A 23,342-nucleotide genomic window follows, 5' to 3' on the forward strand; every position below is an offset into this window, starting at 1 on the left:
TTAACCGACGGAACCACCCAGGTGTCCCAGAAAAATTAAATGTCTATTGATACAAAGAGATGGCTCAGTCACAGTAAGAGTCAGTGTGATAAGGGCAATGACTGTGTATAGTTGATAACCTTAATAGTTTAATCAAACTCTTCTCATAATGAGCTTAAATGAGGTTCTATTCTGTATTTTAAATAAACTAACAAATATTAAGAAAGTGACAGTCCCTACATCTCTGTGATCAGAAACAGGCTACTCTGGAGGAGATACATTTTTTTGTTTTTGTTTTAATTTTTTTTTAACATTTTATTAATTTTTGAGACAGGGAGAGACAGAGCATGACAGGGGAGGGTCAGAGAGAGGGAGACACAGAATCTGAAACAGGCTCCAGGCTCTGAGCTCTCAGCACAGAGCACGACGTGGGGCTCGAACTCACGGACCGCGAGATCATGACCTGAGCCGAAGTTGGCCGCTTAACCGACTGAGCCACCCAGGCGCCCCAAGATACAACGGTTTTAAACCACAAATCAGAATTACACCAATAAACCTCTCAGGTTATGGGCCAAGGGGCCTGAAAGCATAGATTAATAAACCACAAATAATTTCAATTATCCAAAATTCCAGACAAGGCATTAGGAGAATTGCTACTTTACTCTTTCATTTACAAAATTCTAAAAGCCAACGACTGTCTTAGATGACTGTGAAGCCACTTAATCGTTAAGATATGACACAGCCAATGTTCATACCAAGTAGCTGAACAAAACACAGCACATTTCCAAATCCACCCCACCCTTTGCAAACCTGCTTCCTTATGGTACAAGTAGGTCAATCTTAAATTCAAGCCATCTCAGCAGGTAAGAATCATACTGGTTCTCATCTCCGGAAGGAAGCCACAAGCTGCAGCCGCTCTGTTGATCTGACACCCACCCGTGAAAACGCAAAATCACTTGAAGCTGCAAACAGCATGCAGTTCTTCCAGTTTTAATGGAGGAGAGCGGAAAGAGCATAAACTTTGGTGTCAGGAGGCCTGGGTTCAAGGGGTGGCTCCGAGATTCCCCACTTGAGTAGCCCTGGGACAGTTGGTTACCTTCTCTGAGCTGCCAATTCCTCACATGTAAAAGAGGAAGAATAACAAATATTTCCGTTTCTCAAAGATTCAAGTGAAATGACAGATGTGTTGGGACGCCTGGGTGGCTCAGTCAGTTAGGCGTCTGACTTCAGCTCAGGTCATGATCTCGAAGTTTGTGAGTTCGAGCCACGCGTCAGGCTCTGTGCTGACAGCTCGGAGCCTGGAGCCTGCTTGGGACTCTGGGTCTCCCTTTCTCTCTGCCCCTTCCCTGCTCACATTTTTGTCTCTCTCCCTCAAAATAAACAAACATTAAAAAAAAAAGAAAGAGGGGCGCCTGGGTGGCTCAGTCGGTTAAGTGGCTGACTTTGGCTCAGGTCATGATCTCGGGGTCTGTGAGTTCGAGCCCTGCGCCGGGCTCTGTGCTGACAGCTGAGAGCCTGGAGCCTGTTTCAGATTCTGTGTCTCCCTCTTTCTGACCCTCCCTCGTTCATGCTCTGTCTCTCTCTGTCTCAAAAATAAATAAACGTTAAAAAAAAAAAAATTTTTTTTTAATAAAAAAAAAAAGAAAGAAAAGAAAAAAAAAATGACAGATATGAACATGCTTCTATAAATCAAAAAGTGCCATGTGTCCCAAGGGGGACACAGAGCAGTCAATGGTACAGCTGGTCTTCCTGCCTGCCAGGTTCGGCCTACTCACAACACAGCAACTGGAGTGACTGTTTTGAAATCTGGGTCAGATTATTATGTCACTCCTCTGTTCAATCCTTCAGACAGCTCCCTATTTCTAAAAAAATGGTAAAAAAAAAAAATTTTTTTTTTAAAAATAAAAAAATGGTAAAAGCCCAAACGGTTAAAATGACCAAGGCCTCACTAAACTTAACCCTTCCATCCATCTTCCCTCTCCGGCATCATCACCTGTTTCTCTCCCCCTTGCTCACTTCAGCCCAGCCACCCTGACCTCCCTGCTTTCCCCGAACATGTAAGGCACACCTCCAACCCCAGGGCACTTGCACTGGCTGTTCCCTCTGCCAGGAATGCCCTTCCCCCACACATCCATATTGTTAGCCCTCTCTTTAAGCCTTGGTTCAAATGTCTACTTTACAATGATCGCTATTTAAAACTCCAGCTCCAACACCCACCCTCACACCTGTAAAACCGCTCACTCTGCTAGAGTTTATCCCTTTATCCAAAGAAACTACAACTGTATCATTATATTTACTTATGTTTTTTGCCAGTCTGTCCTCACTAGAATATATGTTTAAGGAGTACAGGGACCTGTGTTTTATTCTAGGACAATGCCTAGCTTAGAGGAAATAATTTTTTTTTTTTTTTAAATAACAGATGAAATTTATGTACTATTCTGCCTCATGTCAAGAGAAAAATCCAGATCTTCATTTTAGGGACACTAACTCACAACTCAAGAACAGCAGGTGGTGAACTCATTATTACACCATCTCCAGATCCAGGAACAGGAAATTATGTTAATTTTCATTGCAACTGAGACTAAAGACAAAAAGTTCTCTAAAGTTTTTTCTGTTTATTGAATGGTTCACAGATGATTTTTGCAGGCTCCTAGTGACTGGGGGTAATTTACTAGAAACAGAAATGTGGCTGAATGGAGAAATCAATCTTTAAATCAAGATTTCAAAAACTTTCTCAAAAGTAGTTCTCAGAACCTGGGATTACCAGACCCTGAGAAGAAACATGAACTTTACAGTGGAAGTTTGCCAAGTCAGCCAACGGGAGCAAGAAAACAGCATGAGATCCTGTCATTCATTCGGTGAACAATTATCAAGAAAGCAGTCTTCTAATAGGCGATGCTTATTCTTGGAACCCAGCCACGGGAGATGCCTAACTGAAGAAGAACGGAGAACCCTGGCCCACAGCCCTGGCTCAGGTCTCAGGTGAAGCCAGCACCACCTTGCTGACCGCGATGAGTGAGCCATCTTGGAAGGGGTCCACGAACCCAAGCCACCCAGTTGACACTCACAGAAACAAAGAGCTGCCTCTACCGAGCCCTGCCCAAATCACATAGACACTTTAGCAGAGTAAATGTTGTTTTAAGCCTTTACGTTTTAGGGTGACTTGTTACACAGCAATAGATGACTAATACACTGTGCTTCCTCAACTGCTGATATCCCACTGAGTCAATGTTTAATATAAAAAGTCTGTAAGCAAACAACTTTAGTATCTTCTCACCTGGGAAAGCCATCCTCCTATCATTCCAAATGTCAAAAAGATGCCTGTAAATTTGAGTGCAATCTCTTTTCTGTTACATTTACATCAATCCATCCAACTTATAAAATGAGCATTTTCTACGCCTTTCACAGCCAATCCTAAGCTTCAGAGAGGTGAATAATGTTACCGGATAGAGTCCTGACTCCTCTCCTCATTCTGTCAATACCAACTTCTTTTCCTCGGCCTGATGGCTCTATTAGTGATTAAGACAAGGGCTCCGGACCCAGATTATGAATCTTAGCTCTGCAACACTATCAGCTGTGACTTTAGTCTCCTCGTCTGTAAAATGGAGATAATAATACTGCCCTTATAGTTGTAGGAGAATTAATTTATATAAAGTGCTTAGATTAGTATGCTTGGTGCACAGCACATATTTGATTAAAAAAAAAAAAAAACCCAGCTTAACACGGTAAACACAAAATCCTCTACCTTTACCAAGCACAGATGGTATCAACATACAGCCAATCTAAATTATGCAACTAATTATCTTCTCCTTTTGATTCATCTTCTTTTCTTCCCACTGTCTTATTTCCATCTATCTATCTCGCATTTTCAAATTCACAACAACAGCATCAACAAAACCCACACAGGAAAGAAAAATGAAAGTAAGCAATGCTGCTTTACTGAGAAGGGCTGAGAAACAAAGCCTTATAAGGCATACAGATCAGCTCTTCAGAGGTCATGAGGTAGGACAAATTAACTGTGGACATAATACGTTAATGCCAGCTTATGTGCAGAACATAGTCAACACAGAGTCTAAATACACACCACACACTCATAGTTCATGCTACACTGACCATAACTCCATTAAAAACAACCTAGGGGCGACTGGGTGGCTCGGTCGGATAAGGGTCTGACTCTTGATTTCAGCTCAGGTGATGATCTCAAGGTCATAAGACTGAGCCCCACATGGGGTCTCCTTGCTAGGCATGGAGACTGCTTGGGATTCTCTCATTCTCTCTCTCTCTCTCTCTCTCTCTCTCTCTCTCTTTTCCTTTGCCCCTCCCCAACTCATGCACATGCGCTCTCTCTCTCAAAAAAAAAAAAAAATCCATACAATGACCATTAAAATATTTATGTTTCAAATGCTTACTGAAATTACAAAATAGCTCAAATCTGGAGAAAATAAGACATTAACGGCAAACTGCCTAGAAGCTTAAATGATACATAATTACATATATATATATATTTTTTTTTAATCAAAACTTTCAAAGTTACCCTATACTACCTTAGTATTAGACTAGACCTTCACTTACTACAAAATAAAGCTGTGTATTCCTTTATTGTTTATGTTTTGTTCAACTTCCACAGCAGGAGTCTACCTGGATTACTAAATACTGAAGATAGTGGTTGAGAACTCTGCTTCAGACACACCGTACAGGTTAACTAAGATTTGTGGTCTAAAGAAAAAATCAAAGTACCCAACCTAAATTCTGGCAGTTTTCTCACCTGCCCTAGTTTCCCAATGACCTCGACTCAAAAGAAAGAAAGAAGTTACATTATCTCCTTTTATCTTGAAAGTGACATAGTGACTCACTCAAGGTAAAGAAGGAAATTAGCAAAGGTTTCTGATTTCAAATGCCTTTCCCCTCACTATAACAATTCAAGTCTGGGGAAAAGGTAGCCAAGCAATAAATGATAAAACCACTGGGGTACTCCTTATAAACCCACCAATATGCAGCTCAGATGAAGTCCAAAACTAAAGAAAATCATCAACAGATTTTTCCATGCCCTCAAAACTCAGCTCCGCACTTGACAGACTCTAAGCCACTTTTTAAAACAAAGGATGAAATCTACAGAGGCTGGAAGAAACCAATTACTCTGCACAAATACTTTTTTGAAGAACATGAATAAATTGGACTATTTGGGGGACAGACTGACCTTAGCTCTATTACTGCTCTGCAAAGCCAGGATTCAGTAACACCTGGTATTTAGATGTATTGTATTTCTTCAGTTTATGTGTCACTTTGATAAATGTGGAAAGTACTTTTAGCCAAGAACTTGAATTAGATTTCACTTTAAAATCTGGCTGAACAAAACCATGTATACTTGGTTTGAATTCTGACATTTAAGTTATACAGTAACTTTTAACCTACAGCCAATAATGATTTCATACAGCAAAATGTGCTCAGCAATTGAACAGGAAAAAAAAAAAAAATTGGAGCCAGATTTGGGGACAGGCTCATCTCAGGATAAGAAGCTAGAGTTTTTCCTATAAAAATTATGAAAAGCTGACAAACTTAGAGAATGTTCGAATAGAGACATTTCATTTCTAACCAGTTCCAGACAACTCAAATACAGTGCCATATTTTCTGTGGTCAGCTGTTCCTTTAGCACAGTCTCATAAGCAAACCACAGAGTAGCCGGCCCTTAAGTATGATTTACCCTTCTTCATCCAAGTCTGATGTCTCAAACTACACAGATTCCGTTCTCATGAGGGGAGAGTGCCTAACCCGGAACAAACAAGGAAAAAGCATCATCCACTTCAAACACTTGTTATTGTTTCTTAAGACCCAGCATGTTCAAAATCTCCTTGAGATATTGCTTTGTGTTTTCTGAAAAGGAGAATGATTACAGTGCCTTTTAAAATAGGAAGGAGAGGGTTGCCTGGGTGGCTCAGTTGGTTAAGTGACTGACTTCAACTCAGGTCATGATCTCACAGTTTGTGGGTTCGAGCCCCGCATCGGGCTCCGTGCTGACAGCTCGGAGCCCGGAGCCTGCTTCGGATTCTGTGTCTCCCCCTCTCTCTGCCCCTCCCCTGCTCACGCTCTGTGTCTGTCTCTCAATAATAAGTAAATGTTAAAAAAAATTTTAATAATAAAATAAAATAAAATAGGAAGGAGAAAACATACCAAAGGAATCTATACACTGCAGTCCTGTGTGCCAGGAAGAAGTGCCTCTTACAAGGTTATGCTATGGTCTCACTCAGTCCAAACCAGAGGTCCATACATTTCCCCAATTACAGAAGGCAAACCTATAAACACAGAGGTGTCTGTCCAGAGATTTAATAAAACTTCTCTTATGTAGATTATCTTCTAATTCAATGGACAAATGCTCTTATAATTTCTACAGAGGCCGATGTAGAGAAAGAAAGAAATACTACACTATACACAATTTTCAACTCTGGACATACTTCAGACTCCCTGGGGGAAAAACATTGTGTTTAAGAGCAAATGAATTAGACCCATCCTACCAGATTCCACAAGTTTTGGGCAGGACTCCTCCCTTTTGAAGATTTCCTACTGATGATTAACGTACAGCCATGGCTGCGAACGACTATGAGAGAATTTAACAAAAAAAATCATCCCAACTTTTTTTTTTCATCCAAACTTTTAAGGAGGCAAGTAAAATTTGTAAAACCTCCAGACAAACTTCTGCATCAAAAACCTGTGGTCCATGTCATTATCCAACAGTCTACAAAACTCACGACAATAAATGACAGACTGCACGTAGGGCTCAGACTGAGGTTTCTCCAACCAGCTTTAAACACCCTGTTCTATAAAGATGGAAGTATTTTCAACACAACTCATCGCTGGTTAAACTTCATGCTGCCAACAGAACCTTTTGGAGATTCTTTTCTTCCATCAAGATTAACCCATTTTCCTTTTCTCTTCCTTTATTTCCCCTGCTTTTCTTAAATTAATTCAACTTCCCTCCACCAAGAAATATTTTTACAAATGTCTAAAAGGAACACTGCTCATTCTCTCCACCCTACCCTGTTTCCTGGATATCTGTACAAGGCTGAGATTTACATCAATTCCTGAGGTATGGGGGAGAGTTAAACCTCCCCAGTGTCAAAATGGTCTTGAGGGACAAATTTAAAATAACAACAAAACAGAAACACATCAGCACGGAGTAGCAATGAAAACCACGCCTCTGTATGACCAACAGCAGGTATGATTTAAAAAAAAAATTTTTTTTTTAATGTTTATTTATTTTTGAGAGAGAGAGAGACAGACAGAGCATGAGTAGGGGAGGGTCAGAGAAAGAGGGAGACACAGAATCCGAAGCAAACTCCAGGCTCCGAGCTGTCGGCACAGAGCCCGATGCAGGGCTCGAACTCGTGAACCGTGAGATCATGACCTGAGCCACAGTCAAGACACTTAACCAAATGAGCCACCCAGGCGCCCCAGGTATAATCTTTGAACGCTGCTTTAATTTAGCAGGGACCCAAGAAGAGGAAATTCTAAACATGATGCATCCTCCCACAATGAAAATATCTCTTCCTCATCCTCACAAAATGCAAACCGGATAACCATTTATATTATATCCTATCCAATTTCAACATCCATTAGAAGGTTCAGTGTGTGAAAAATGATTAGGAGAAACTACACTTATAATGCGGAAGGTAGTAGTAATGAGATAAAAACAAAGGCTGTGCAAATTAAGGTGTCATAAAAAACATAAAACCAGAAAAAAAAAATTAGAAAACTTCATCAGTCATAAAAGGCCCAGGAGGTGAAAAGGCTTTTTTTTTTTTTTGTCTTATGTTACTGTTTTTTCTAAGGCAACAAAAAGGGTAGAAATGGGGAAATAACGTCTCTCCCACGTCTGTTATTATGCCCTGGCTCCTGTCATGTGCCCTCCGCTTCCCATGGAACGTCCGTCCCTTCTCTCCTTATAAATCTTGAATTTCACTCTCCCTGGTGAAGCCTTCCCTTGTGATCACTCTTTCCACGTACGTCCCCTTCCCGGCAGACGCTCACAACACACGCCACTCAGCAGTCACCAGCACAATACGTGCCATGTTAGGCCTTCTCCTCTGCAGGAACAGGACGCCCCCCCCCCGCCGCCCCCGTGTATGAAATGGCCACAGCCCACCCTTTCAGCCCTGCTGTGTCCCCCGCCCCCCCCCTCCCCGTCTACACTCATTCGCGTGCAATGGCCCCTCAACGACATCCGACAAATATTTATTAAGTGGCTACACTACTTCAAGCATGATCTAGAAGCCAGGTGAGCGCCAGCCATCTCTGACTGCTGCTCACGGCAGGTGAAAGCCGTCCTCCCTGAACATCCGCTCACAGCACCGCCTTTACCGGGAATGCCCATCTCTCCCCATCAGGCTGACAAAGTCCTGAATCTTAGTGAGTCAGGGCGGCACTTTTTTAGCATCTGCCATGTCCTGTACACATCATGCTAGGTGCTGAGGATACAGAAAGTGCACCGAGGCACAGCTTCTCAAAAAAAAAAAAAAAAAAAAAAGGGAAAGAAAACAACACAAAAGCTATAGTAGCGAAGACCCAGATACCAACAAATAACAGGCACAACGTGGCAAGTTCTGTGGTGTGTAAACAGGCTGATTTGGCAGCACGGGGCAAAATACTCAGGCTGGCCTTGATGTGACTTAAACGTGCTCAATGCTTACTTGACTACTGCAAATACTCTTCTACAATTTGCTTATTCCACACGATATACTTCCTACAAGGTCTGATGAACAGCATTTTTAGCACCATTCAGTAATAATTTCGTTTTAATTTCTCCTTTGATCTATGAGTTACTTAAAAGTGTGTTTTTTAGGTGTTAGGAGCGTAGGTGGTTCTTATCTTTTTGTTACTGTTCGAGTTTAATTACACCGGCAGTGAATGTAGTCTATGTGTTAGTCTACGAAATTTGTCGAGACTTCCTTTATGATTTGGCACAGATCAATTCTCTTTTTTAACATTTCACCTAGAGTTCAAAAACTGTGTGTTGCTAAATGCAGTAATTATGTAAATGGCCATTACATCAAGTTTCATAATGATAATATTCAAACCTTCTACACACTTGCGGATTTTCTTTTCACTGTGTGGTCTATCAAGGCAGAGGTACACTCAAAATTTCCCACTAGGGCAGTGGAATGCTAGTTTTCCCCATAGTTCTATATATTGCAAGCTATATACTAATTTAGAATTATTATATCTTCCTGGTAAACCTTTTAATCGATAAGTGATTATGTCTAATAATGCTTTCTCCTTAAAGTATATCTGTCTGATATTAATAAAGCAACGCCAGGGGCACCTGGGTGGCTCAGTCGGTTAAACGTCTGACTTCAGCTCAGGTCATGATCTCATGGTTTGTGAGTTCGAGCCCCGTGTCGGACTCTGTGCTGACAGCTCAGAGCCTGGAGCCTTGCTTCAGATTCTGTGTCTCCTTCTCTCTCTCATGCTCTGTCTCTCAAAAATAATAAATGAACATTAAAAAGATTATTTTAATGAACAAATAAAGCAACTCCAGATTCTTTTGGCAACTATTTGCTTTTTCCATCCATCCCTTGACTTTTTTTATGTTTGTTTGTTTGTTTGTTTGTTTATTTATTTATTGAGAGAGAGAGAGAGAGAGAGAGAGCGCATGAGTGGAGCAGAGACAGAGAAAGAGGGAAAGAGAGAGAATCCCAAGAGAATCTGACAGCGCAGAGGGGGACATGGGGCCCAATCTCACGACCGTGAGATCACAACTTAAGCCGACACCAAGAGTCAGATGCTTACCGACTGAGCCACCCAGGCACCCTATCCATCCCCTGACTTTACAACTCCGACTTTCTGCAGCTTGATACTTTTAGGTGTTTCTCTTGTAAAAAAGCATGAAGTTGAATTTTGCCTTCTTCCCCCTCCAGTCTGACAATCTGTGCCTTCTAAATGCAGAGTTCAATCCATTTTCACATATTGTGATTATGGATAATGTTCTAGATTCATTTCTTCTATCACATTTTGGGCTTTCATAATCTAGTAGTTTCTTTCCCTCTTTTCATGCCTTTTTGGGGTTGAGTCTGTCCACCTCATTCAGTGATGTTGCTTCCACCAGAGTTTGAAAGGATACACTTCAACTGTATTTTGTTAGGGGGTAATGTAATTTAACAAGTCTAAACAATCAATATCTTCACCTACTTCCCAAACAAGACTAAGAACTTTGAGTGTTTTAACTTTGATCACACCTTTCCCAACCTATCAGGTATTATTGTACAGAAAATTCTCCCACCTTGATGTGCTTCAACCTTGCAAGCTAAACATTGTTAATGTCTTAGATCATCGACTTTTTAAAATGTTTCATCCACAACTATTATTTTTGTTGTTGCTGGCCGTCCATTTCTGTGTCTCAAACCTTCTTTCAATTATTTTCCTTCTTCCTGAATACGCTGACACTTAAGATGGTAGGCCATTTATCTCATACATTATCCCCTCTGCGTGGATTTAGCTGTTTTCTCATGAGAAAATTAAGGGTATACCTTTTTGGCCAGAATGTCACGTGAGTGTCATTGTATCCTGTATCACCTCAGGAGGTACAAGACCATCAGCATGTCTCCTGACCGATGTTACTTGATTACGTGGCCATGGTAGGGTATAGCCTCAAGTCTCTTGGTCCCTGTCATGGTTGCCATCTCCTCTCTCTGTTACGCTGTTTTGCTTCAGCCCTATGTTCCCATTCGCTATTTCTTTCTCCAAAGGTGCCTATTTTGTTGTTTTAACCTGGTCATTGTTTTTCTTAACGTTTATTCATTTTTGAGACAGGGAGAGACAGAGCATGAATGGGGGAGGGTCAGAGAGAAAGGGAGACACAGAATCGGAAACAGGCTCCAGGCTCTGAGCTGTCAGCACAGAGCCTGACGCGGGGCTCGAACTCACGGACCGCGAGATTGTGACCTGAGCCGAAGTCGGACACTTAACTGACTGAGCCACCCAGGCGCCCCATGTTTTTCTATTTTGAACTTATCACATTTCTAGATGTTTTTTTCAAAATGTCTGGATCAATTCTGAGTCTTTGGTTTCTTCGTCATTCTTTAACTCCCTTTCTTATTTAACATAGTTAGCATTCTGTATCTGTTGATTCGAATACCCGTAGTCCTCAGAGTCTGACTCTGTTCTAACTCTTATTCATGGTGGCTGGGTTCCTAGCTGGTTTCATGAGTTGGGGGAGAAAATGGGATGTTGGCTCATGTTCAACTGGAACTGTATCTGCAGCAATTTTTTCAGGATGGATGTTTAAAGTGCCTTCCTTGAGAAGAGTTTGCATTTGTATCTGCCAGGAGCCTAGTGGTACCAACACAGGGCCACTTAAACCAAATTTTTGGTTTGGTTTTTTGGGGTGTCACAACAGTAGTATAAATTCAGGCTCAAACCTGTACGAGTTAAGTCTGGTGATAATGAATTCTCCAGAAGACTTTTGTTTGTCTTTATGTCCACTCTACTCAAAGCCAGTATCAAGACAGGTACTTACCAACACTCTCCCTCTGTGGTAGAACAATCTACTTCCCCCCCCTCCCCCTTTCGGCAACCAACAATGTCATTTTTTGGAAGTTCCAGCTTTATTTGGGTTTGGGAAGGGGGTACGGGGCTCAGGTGTGACTTCCTACTTTCTTTAGAACCCCAGAGCTTTCTTTCCTGTTGCCAGACTCTAGGCCAAAAGATCAGGAAATAACTCTAGGACAAGCACCACCTCCAATGCTAGCCTATCAATGGATTCACATTACCTTAAATTTCTGACCTCTGAGAAGGCCTTACTTTGTCTTCAGTTCAGCCATTACATAAGAGTTTTGACTTTTTAATCCAGCATTTTCTGACGTATTAACTGCAAAGAGTTTCTCCATACCTCTAGCCCAATATACTACCAAAAATACAAGTCCTTAAGGTTTCTTGGACAATGGTAGAGAAAAACTATGGCATAGAAGAGAAGGCAGAGTTTTCAATGATTAATTTTTAAAAAGAGACCTTGGTTAAATTTCTGGCCCTTCGACTATACGACAGGACTAATGTGGGGCTTGGTCGGTTAAGCGTCCGACTTCGGCTCAGGTCACGATCTCAAGGTTCGTCAGTTGGAGCCCTGCGTCAGGCTCTGTGCTGACAGCTCAGAGCCTGAGCCTGCTTTGGATTCTCTGTCTCCCTCTTTCTGCTCCTCCCCTGCTCACACGTGTGCGCTCTCTCTCTCTCTCAAAAATAAACATTAAACAAAAAAAGTAAAGTAGAACTAATGAACATAGACTCAACCCCAACGAGTAGTGAGTAAAAAGGGGGTTTCCTACCAATGCATACTTGTTCAGGTTAACCATTCCCTGCTGCCCAGAGTTACTACTTTCATGGACCACCCAGAGCGGGACAGCTCTTTGAATCGTGTGCCAGAAACAGCTAGATGCCGTCTTCACCATCCACACAACATCAACAAGGTCAGAAAAATTAACCCTTTTAAAGTCTGTTTGGTTTATTTTCTTTCTCTGTGTGACGACTATTCAGCAACCGAAGATGCTTCAAACGAGTCAGTTTTGGTGCACGAAACTCTCTTACTTTAGATGTGAGATGTATTTACATTTCATCACCAAGCGCCTTCAGGCAATGCTTAAGGCATACTTATATTCAGCAAACTTGTGTATTATAAATTTTTCACTTGGACCCATACCGATATGGCACACAAGGTCAATGCTACGTTGAACATCTGAAACCACACTAACAACTTTATTATGGAAACGTGGTCTGTTCTGAAAGAGTTCTGTTTCCTAAATTTAAAATGCTTTGGAAGTCTCTCATTAAAGTGTCTCTTTGTCTGGCCGGACTTAGTTTTGTGGGACTTGAGAGAAGCTCGGTTAGAACTCGCCGTCTTGCTTTTTTCCGTACCAATGACAACACAGTAACGCTCAAGGTGTACAGATCTACAAGGCCATAACGTGGAAGTCAGGCACCAGATACGTTCCAGGTGGTGCTAATGAGGTTCAACTGGGGAGTTTCTGCTCCTCTGGAAGATTCCCAGCCCTGAGCAGATCTTCAGTCTTGAAGTGAAGGGGCTGCAAATGACAGGGTCAATCAAGCTAGCTTCCCAGGACCATACGGGATGGAGCAGCAACACCGCCAACGTCTGGTGCAGGGGGGCACGGGTCAGTCCTTCAGGCCGCTCGTGCTGCCCTCTCAGCTTTGATGCTTTACCATCCGTGCCAGACTTTCTCTAGAAGAAACAGTTCCTGGCTTTTTATGAGTTTCATGGCCAGTTTCTCTTCTCCTTTCTTCTTGGTGTCTGGACAAATCCCAACCTGTTAAGATACTTTGATATTTCTTCATTCCCTCCAGCTCTTTGTTGCTTTTCTTCGATCTAAGTCTTTTAAAGCATGCTTTTTTTTTTAAACTTGAACACTTCCCAGATCTGCCCAGTACTTCTTGGCTTTCTGTTCCAAAAGCCTCCACGAAGAAACAGACACAGATCTCCTCTGACTGCTCCTCAGGATGTTCAAGTATTTGAGCTTTCTCCATTCTCAATTTTGCTGTTTGTACCGTCCGTCTAATTTTTTGGACACAAAACCGTCTTGATAAAATGGGACCATCGTCTGTCTCCTCTGAATCAAAATCAGAGGAGATTTGTCTCCTCCTCCTCAAAATCAATCAATCCTCTGTTCACAGAAATGAGAGCCATCCCCCCACACACCCCCTTCATCCTCAGATGTAAAAATCATTAAGTCATCAAAAAACATTTTGTCTTTGTCTCTGGGGCACGTGGGTGGCTCAGTCAGTTGAGCATTCGACTCCTGACACGGGCTCATGTCATGATCTCATGGTTCGTGGGATCAACCCCTATGTTGGGCTCTGCACCAACATATGTTGGGACTCTCTCTCTCCCTCTCTCTGCCCCTCCCCCGCTCTCTCACTCTGTCTCAAAAATAAATAAGTGCGGAGCACCTGGGTGGCTCAATTAAACATCTGACTCGATTTCAGCTCAGGTCACGATGTCACAGCTGTGAGATCGAGACCACTTCAGGCTCTGTGTTGGGCACGGAACCTGCTTGGGATTCTCTCCCTCCCTCTACCCCTCCCCTGTTCACGCACGCATATTCAAGCTCCCACTCTCTCTCTAAATAAATATTTTTAAAAATAAATAAATTTCTCTTCCCCCCCCCAAATCTCTATTAATTCATGAGGGCTTACAAAACAACACGTATCCCCAACCCCGTCCTCTTTACTGTTCATCGAATGCTACTGCATAAAGCCTCCGAGACTGTCATTATCAGAGCTACTGGGTACTTCTGTGTCCCTTCAAGAGTAGGCCCCCATCTTTAGATGACATCTACGTAAGTCTTACTCATGCTACCGTTGTTTCCACATCCACTTCTTTTACTAGTCTGTACTCGTATTCGTGTTTGCATCCCTGGCTCCTTACTCACTACCTGGCAAATTGTAAGTACTCTATAAATATCTGCCGGATGTGTGACTGAATGAATAAATAAGCACCTTATATAATAGCCTAGATGCGAAATGAGCACACAGCACTTGAGGCAAGCTGGCAGACTCCATCACGATTCCAGATATTCATACCTTCTAATTCTAAGGTATGAATTAGAATACTTAGATTCTAGGGGCGCCTGGGTGGCGCAGTTGGTTAAGCGTCCGACTTCAGCCAGGTCATGATCTCGCGATCCGGGAGTTCAAGCCCCGCGTCGGGCTCTGGGCTGATGGCTCAGAGCCTGGAGCCTGTTTCCGATTCTGTGTCTCCCTCTCTCTCTGCCCCTCCCCCGTTAATGCTCTGTCTCTCTGTGTCCCAAAAATAAATAAATGTTGAAAAAAAAAAAAATTTTAGAATACTTAGATTCTAATAAATATATACCCATAACATATGCTCTTTCTACATATATATATGAATACATGTTATATGTATACGTTTTAGATCTGTGTTTTACATAACTATATTTTTATATGTGCACATAAACATTTATGTGTTTAAAATGTATATCTGGTATATATTTAATATGTATATATATTTGTATAACTCAAAATAACCTACATGCCCATTAATAGGAGAACGGTTAAAGAAATTAAGGCAGCAGTTCTGTGAAGCCCTGAGGATCCCAAGATTCTTTCAAAGGGTCAGCAAGGTTCTCCCCTTTTCAACTACATACCTATGGGAATCTAGATTTTCTTCGTTTATCTCAACCAAAACAATTTATCACAACGGACTGCAGGAAGAAACAGGAGAATAGAGCTGGCTTCTATCAAGATTTTTGGCAAATATAAATAAAATAATGCTACTCCTCTCACTCAATTTTTGAGGGTCTGGAAAATAGTTATTTTCCATAAAAATGTTACTTATGTTTACATGTAATGGTTCTGTATTCTTTTTAATTCTTTTTTAATCTTTTAATTTTCTTTTTTTTTTTTGAGAGTGAGAGACAGAGCATGAGTGGGGGAGGGGCAGAGAGAGGGAGACACAGAATCCAAAGCAGGTTCCAGGCTCCGAGCCGTCAGCAAAGAGCCTGACGCGGGGCTCAAACTCTGCCTCACCACCGATCTGTTTAATAACTTAAGGCTTTCTCCATTAAACGACATGATTTTTCCACTAGACTTAAGAACAAGGAAGAGGAATGAGTCTTTCTTCTCCTTTCTTCTCACCTAAATATTGTCTCCGAGGAAAACAAAACAAATCTGTTTTTCCCTAGCTTATGACTAGAGGTGAAAACAATGAGAACTAAAATTTTTAGTGTTTGTATCCAAAATAAATAAACAGTGTTTGCAGACGAAACACACTCACTTCATGGGTCCATAGTTGAGCACTATAAACGCCAACACCACCATCACACAGATAGCTCTTCGTTTTGGATTAGGAACTTTAAGCCTCTGGTTCTGAAAGAAATAACCATGTCAAATACGGTTAAACTACACACTAATCTCGCAAAAAGCAACGGGTAAGATAAGCACACTCCTCTTCAGCAGTTATTAGTTAAAAATAATAATAATAATAATAAACAAACCTCAAAGGTGAGGAAATGGTACTTTTCACAAGGCTAGAGCGCAGCCTTCTTAGTTCCCTGATGGTAGCAGAGAAAAACAAAGGAGCAGGAGAAAAGAAACATAGTGGCCAATGTTGCACTTTCCTCTTCCCCCCAAAAGGAAAGAATTCAACCATTTAACACTTCTATGGGTCTTCAAAGAATTTTCAGATACATCTGTAGTTCCCCCCCCCCCCCCCCCCACCGACTCTTAAATATCCCGTGCGCTCAGGGCAAAACAGAGAACCCCAATGGAAGAAGCCCACTCATTGGGCACAGGCATCCATTCAGTTCCAGACAGCGTTGCAGTGGCAAATCCTGAAACTGCAGGTTTCAGGAACAGAATCAAGGAGAAGGTCGACTTTATCGGGACCAGCATGGCAACAACATGCAAAAAACATAATGGGGGTCCGGTGGACAGAGAAACGATTTAAAATTTTATTTTGTATTTTCTTTCTAAAATTTGTTTTTAACCGTTTATATATTTTTGAGAAACAGAGAGAGACAGAACATGAGGAGGAGAGGGGCAGAGAAGAGAGGGAGGCACAGAAACCAAAGCAGGCTCCAGGCTCCGAGCTGTCAGCGCAGAACCCGATGCGGGGCTTGAACCCACAAACTGGGAGATCATGACCTGAGCCGAAGTTGGACACTTAATCGACTGGGCCAGCCAGGCACCCCTGTATTTTCTTTTTTAAAAGGAAAGACCTGGCGGGACTACTGAAGGTCCTCACGTTGATTCACTTAGTCAGAAAGAGAGGGGTACCCGGGAAACACATCTTTTGAACGCAGGTTGGGAGGTACAATTCGCGAGCTCCTTTTCCCAATGCTTTTATTCCGACTGCAAATGCTTTAGGGCTTAACGCGCCCTCTTTTTCCTAGTACTCTTAGTTTACACAATTTAAAATGCACACCATTCCCAATGGTTTCTCAGGAAAAAAGAATGCCTGAACCCATCTTGTCGGGGCTGCGTCGCTGGCCCTCACCTCGGACACCACTTCGTCCAGCTGCCTCTTCAGTGACCCGTTCTCCTTCTTGAGCTTCTCATTCTCCAAGAGCGCGGCCTTTAACCTGGCCTCCAAGCCAAGCATATATTCTTTCTTCTTCTTGCGGGACTGACACGCGGACTCTCGATTTTTTATCATACGTTGCTGTCTCCTTAGTACAGCAATCTAGAAAAAGTTATAATGAATCGAAACATTCCAATTTTAGAACCAGATCAGAATAGACTGATTTTTATTTAACAATTATTTTTTGTTCATAGCAAAAAACAAACAAAACAAGCGACTAAAAAAAAAAAGCAAACAACTATTATGTTTGCTTTAAAACATATCTGTTCGAAACATAGGTTACGTTTGTTTTAAAACAGGTTTTAAAAAATATTAAACAAAGCAAAATGAAATCAAATGGTTAAGGCCTTCTAAAACCTAAACGTGAAATGGTTTCTCCTGATGTTTTTCTAAGGCTTATTTATTGATCTTCCAATTTTCCCTTTAGAAACTCAGGGAAAAAAAAGAAAAAGAAAAGAAACGAAACTCAGAAGGTGTCCTGACATATACACATATGTACATATCCACACACCTTTAGACTCAGGCTCTGAATTGACTGTTTTCCAGAACCCCGTATCCAACTGCTTATAAGGCCACTTCTACTTGCAAAGTTACCATCACTTCAAATTCAGTTCCCACAAACTGAACTCATCATCTCCCTCTATCTGGATTTATCTATCCATCTTCTCTCAGTCATAAATGCCTCTCAAGATATCTAGGAGGAAGTGACCATCAACTTATTTTTCCTTCATTCCCCATATTTATCCCCTCTCTCAACCCGATTCACTCACTAAATATGCACTGAGGCTATGTTAATGACCAAGTTTCTTCCCGGGACAGTGTTGTCTCACTTAATCTGTTCTCTCTATTGCTGCTGTCACCCTCCTAAAGCAGGCCCTCATGACCACATCCCTACAGGCTACTGCAATAGTCTCCTACATATTTTCAATGGTCTCCAATCTCTTCCTGTCTACCATCTGCAAGATTAGTCACCCTGCAAAACAACAACAAACCTTGCTATTCTATTGCAAAAACAAGCTATTCATGCATCATAGTTGGCCACCTGTTTTCAAGGCCTTCCATGATGTGACCACCCCACTAAATAACCAAACCTTCTGCCCTAACCCAACAACCATTCAATCCACACCCAAATTCTGATCATTTGAGGCCACCCTCCAATCTCCACACACACCTAATTCATTCCTTTAGTCATACCATCTACGCCAGTTTGTAATGCGGTCTCCTCCACTAACCTAAATCTCAGGGTCCTCCACACTGTGCTTATGCTAAACCATCTTTCCTGAGTGTCTTACGCCCTTATAATTTGGAAAATAGACCTGAACACTTTAATGTTCTCCACTGTTTCGGGAGTGTTAACTCTCTCTCAACCTCAATTTTTTACATTAGAAGCCAAAACTATGTAATTCTACATGTTTGCTTACTACCCACAATATCTTCCATAATCACAACTTACTGAGAAAAATTATTTGCGTCACATTTTCTAAGTGAGAACTTATGGAACCTATTTGTCCATAATGAACTAACAGCATTAGTCTAATTTATTTGAGGCAGAGGGTGAGGCAGCAAAATTAAGTCCATAAAAAGCACCAAATAATATTAAACTGATTATTTTTAAAGTACACAGATGACTGAACTACTGACTTTATAGGTTTTGTAACTGACTTTAAAAAATAAACGTTCCACTCTGTGGCATTCAATGGCTCAGTGAGACCAGTAAACAGAATTAAATAATATTGATTTCTTTTAAAATAATAACACAATTCCAACCCCACACAACACTTCCTCGAAAGAGCCAAAGCCAATCCCTCTGCACCAAATACTGTCAACAAACTTTCAATCAGAAGCTACAAGGGGGAAAAAAAAAAAAAAAAACCTACAGGAGATGTCAAAAGAGGGTGTTTTTCTCCTTTTTCCTTCCTTTACTGAAGCTTCATAGGAATGCTAACTTATGTAACCATCATCGGCAAACCTTCCCTAAGGAGTAACCATCCCGCTCTTCAGTAACACGGTGCACACACGCACACGCACACGCACACACACACACGCAGCAGCGGCCAAGCCATGATGGATGATTCTTCACCACGTCAAAGCAGTCTCTGGACAATGCCACTTTGTTCAGTCTACTGTTATTCTAAGTGGTCTTCATGGTTACTGAGAAGGCCAAGGTCCATAATTAATACTTAATTCCAGAGTGCTAAAGTATACAGAACACTGAATAAGCGCATGAAAGAGAAGGTTCCCAGATGGAAGAGTTTATACTAACGTTAGATAAAAGGCAACCTTACTTTAAAGGCTAATTAATCTGCGGAATTTAGGGAGGCTTACAGATGGCACACCATTTAATAAATTTCAAACAAGGATTAGGAATTTCTATAAACAATAAAAGCACCTGCACATTATACAGCATGAGAGTTTCAAAGGCTGTCAGTGTACATGCCTCATGCTAAAAAAAATGAAAACCACCTGTGGCCATTCATTGCTTCCCAGAGAAAAAGATACAATAGTTCCAAAAATAAACACGCAATACTACCAATAAACACAAAGGATAGAGTAAAAATAAATGAAACCCACAGGAATTGCCAAACATAAGAGTTCCAACTTTACATCTCAGCAAGCTATCTTCAGCTATTTGAATGTATAATATTTAAGTTATTCTGTATTTCCTAGACCAAAAAATTATGATTTTCAGACTACACACACATACACACACACACACACACACACACACACACACACACCCATGGTGTTTGTGTTTCTGGTGGGGGGTATATTTTACAAGAAAAATTACACTGTAGTTATTATTTTGTATACTGATTTTTGCATGAATGTATTATGATCATCTTTTTTAATTTATTTCTTTTGTTCATTCTTTCTGAGAGAGACAGAGCACAAGCAAGGAAGTGGCAGAGAGAGAGGGAGGGAGAGAGAGAATCCCAAGCAGGCTCCACACTGTCAGCGTGGAGCCCAATGCAGGGCTCAAACTCACAAAACGTGAGATCATGACCTGAGTTGGACGCTTAACCAACTGAGCCACTCGGGCACCCCGGATGTATTATGATCAGCTTTGACATGCAATGAGAATGCATGGTATTTCAGTTATCTTGATGTTCTATATCAATCTCCTCCTGTTGAAATTATTACAGTTTTCAAGATTCTTTAAAATAAGCCTCCTCATCGGATCCACTGTTGGAGAGTAGACGTGCCACAGCTAGAACTTAGAGCAGGTGACTCTAAGCCCAGCACACACAATCCTGGTACATGACAGCACCACACTGCTTTTTATACCAAATGGGAAGTCCTGAATCTCAACATGGCACCCTAACCTCGTGAACTCCGTGCTTACTTTCATTATGCACCTGTTTGAAAAGGAAGGCTATGGAAACACCTGTATCTACAATGCTTCATCTCCTGTGCTAACAGTCTGAAAACATAAAATCAGTACTCTGGCTCATTAATCAATTGGCACATCTCACTTATGGGCTGTCAGATGCTTTAACAGGACTGAAATGAGCGAAGAGGTGGTCAGTCCCTGCTTCTGATCATCCTGCTTCAGACAACTCTCCCATCAAGCACTGTGCTTAGAAAAAGGAAAAACTTCACAGCTATAAAATACTCTCCCTTTAGTGCCACTACACTGTAAAATAAGGTGTTGCATTATTAAACAAACATTTGACTGTAAGAAAGACTTGTAGAAAAGAAGAACTTTCACAGATGAACATGTACTTTTGTTTTTGAAGGCTCCACCAATTTGAGTCAAAATTCCAAATCCGTTTGCATTTTGTTTTTTAATTTTAAAAGTTCACGATCAAGCAATACTATATTATGTTCTTATTAAAAAAATTGACCATCTAGACCTTTGATTCTGTGATGTTGCTAAGAAATGAGCTTCAAAGTCCTGTATGGCTATAAATCAGATACAAAAATAGGATATTTTAATGCTACAAAATACATTCCAACATCTCGCACAAACTCAAGCCAGATCAAGTACTGATCACCATGGATGAAATCACTGGCTTCATGGGTGCCATTGCCTTGGTTCTATTTCTTATTTCGGTGAATCTCTCCCTCTAAACTGATACCTAAAGCAGAAACGGTCACTGATTAACCTCTTCATCTTATTAGACAACCCAATTTTTCCATTAAATAAAAGAAGAAAGAAACTTTGTCTATTTGAAATTGATTTAAAAGCCAATTTCTAATTTATATAACACACACATTTTATAACTCACACATTTGTAATTTATGTAACATATATTACTGCATATCACAGTAAATATATTTATAAATACATTCCAAAAAAACGTGTACAGCTAAAATCATTAGCAAATTTAATCTGTGGCAACTTTATTACTACTCCTTTTTTTAAAAATTTTTTTAACATTTATTCATTTTTGAAAGGCAGGGAGAGACAGAGCACGAATGGGGGAGGGGCAGAGAGAGAGGGAGACACAGAAACAGAAGCAGGCTCCAAGCTCCGAGCTATCAGCACAGAGCCCGACGCGGGGCTCGAACTCACAGACCATGAGATCATGACCTGAGCCGAAGCCGGCCACTTAACTGACTGAGCCACCCAGGTGCCCCACAACTTTACTTTAAATATTCAAATCAATTAAGTATTCTAATTAGATTTCTCTTGGGAATCTTAAGAATACTCCCTTTTGGGGGCACCTGGCTGGCTCAGTCCACGGAGCCTGTGACTGCTGATCTCAGGGTTTTGAGTTTGAGCCCCATGTTGGGTACAGTGACTCAAAAATGAAAACTTCTAAAAAATAAATGAATAAAAATAAAAACTCTTTTAGGGGCATCTGGGTGGCTCAGTCAGTTAAGCTTCCAACTCTTGATTTTGGTCATGATCTCATGGTTTGGGAGTTTGAGCCCCACGTCTGGCTCTGTGCTGACAGTGTAGAGCCTCCTTGGGATTCTCTCTCACCTTCCCTCTCTCTCTCAAAATAAATAAATAAACTTTAAAAAAAAAAAAAGGGAAAAAAGAAAGGGACTTCGGTAGCTCAGTAGATTAAGCGTCTGACTCTGGATTTCGGCTCAGGTCATCATCTCATGGTTTCATGGGTTCGAGCCCCACATCAGGCTCTGCGCTGGGAGCAGGAAGCCTGCTTGGGATTCTCTCTCTCTCCCTCTCTGTCCCCCTGCCCCCACTCACACTGTCTCTGTCTCTCTCAAAATTAATAAACTTAAAAAATAAAGAAAAAACTCCTTAAAAAAAATAAAATATATATATATATACACAATACTCCCCTTTTTCTCATAAAATTGTTCAAAACAGAAAAGGGGAAACTTTCCACTTATACTACCTGTACTCTTCTCAAATCTCATGACAGAAAGCCAAAATTTCATTTTACTTCTTCTATTAAGTTGTGTGTGTGTGTGTGTGTGTGTGTGTGTGTGTGTATTATACCCAGTTCCTGGTCACCAAAAATTAAATAAAGCAGCTTCATTACTGGCCACCTGAGCCATTTAATTGGCAGAGTCAAGGCAATAATCTTCACCCTACAAACTTTTATTTTTTTAACGCGGAATGCCTTTGGACAGGTAGTATGATTTCACGAGTGAGAAAAGGTAACAGACGCAACCCCTGCTAACTGCAGGCCCGGGCTGCCCTACGCAACCGCCTGTTCTGAGCGAAGGGGAAGGACCGGCAGAAAGGCAAAGGCAGAAACGTCCACCAGATGCTCTCAGGCAAACCTGCGCAGTCGGGCACGGCCTCCTGAAGGACGGAGGACGTCCTATGTACAGGGATCATCAGGGATCCTCGGAGCAGGTTCCCCTGCTTCACACGCCCCCAGAAATAAGCGGAGCAGCCACCTAAGAGTAACAGTAACTGAAGTCATCAGATGACAATACAGTACCGGAAACTGGTGTCCTTAATTCTTAGTCTAGGACTGCAATGAAGTAACTGGAAGATCTTAGAAGACTCATTTCTGCTCCCAGGGCCCGTTTTCACGGCAGTAATAAAAAGGGGTTAGACCAGAATGGTGTTCTTGAACCTATTATAACCCAGTAGCAAGTAGCATGATAAATTTAGTGGGTCATAAGAGACTTAAAAAAAAACTTGACAGAAAAGCACAGGATAAAATAAAAGGAAACAGAATGCTTTAAATGTAGTAAGAGCTTGGGGCGCCTGGGTGGCTCAGTCGGTTGAGCGTCCGACTTCGGCTCAGGTCACGATCTCGCGGTCCGTGAGTTCAAGCCCCGCGTCGGGCTCTGGGCTGACGGCTCAGAGCCTGGAGCCTGCTTCCGATTCTGTGTCTCCCTC

General features: G+C 41.5%; 1 protein-coding gene across 4 annotated transcripts in view; it reads right to left on the bottom strand.

The window, feature by feature from the left end:
* The window catches only part of ATF6 (activating transcription factor 6), a 199,461-nt gene that overhangs the window by 136,119 nt on the left and 40,000 nt on the right, over positions 1-23,342 (bottom strand). For all 4 annotated transcript variants that reach the window (XM_047839838.1, XM_047839837.1, XM_047839840.1 and 1 more), the window contains 2 exons: positions 16,988-17,173; positions 15,767-15,858 (listed from right to left, as the gene is read on the bottom strand). In XM_047839838.1, coding sequence (XP_047695794.1) covers positions 15,767-15,858; positions 16,988-17,173 — 278 coding nt within the window. The remainder of the gene's footprint in view (positions 1-15,766; positions 15,859-16,987; positions 17,174-23,342) is intronic.

The sequence above is a fragment of the Prionailurus viverrinus genome, chromosome F1, assembly GCF_022837055.1.
Source record: "Prionailurus viverrinus isolate Anna chromosome F1, UM_Priviv_1.0, whole genome shotgun sequence".
NCBI lineage: Eukaryota > Metazoa > Chordata > Mammalia > Carnivora > Felidae > Prionailurus > Prionailurus viverrinus.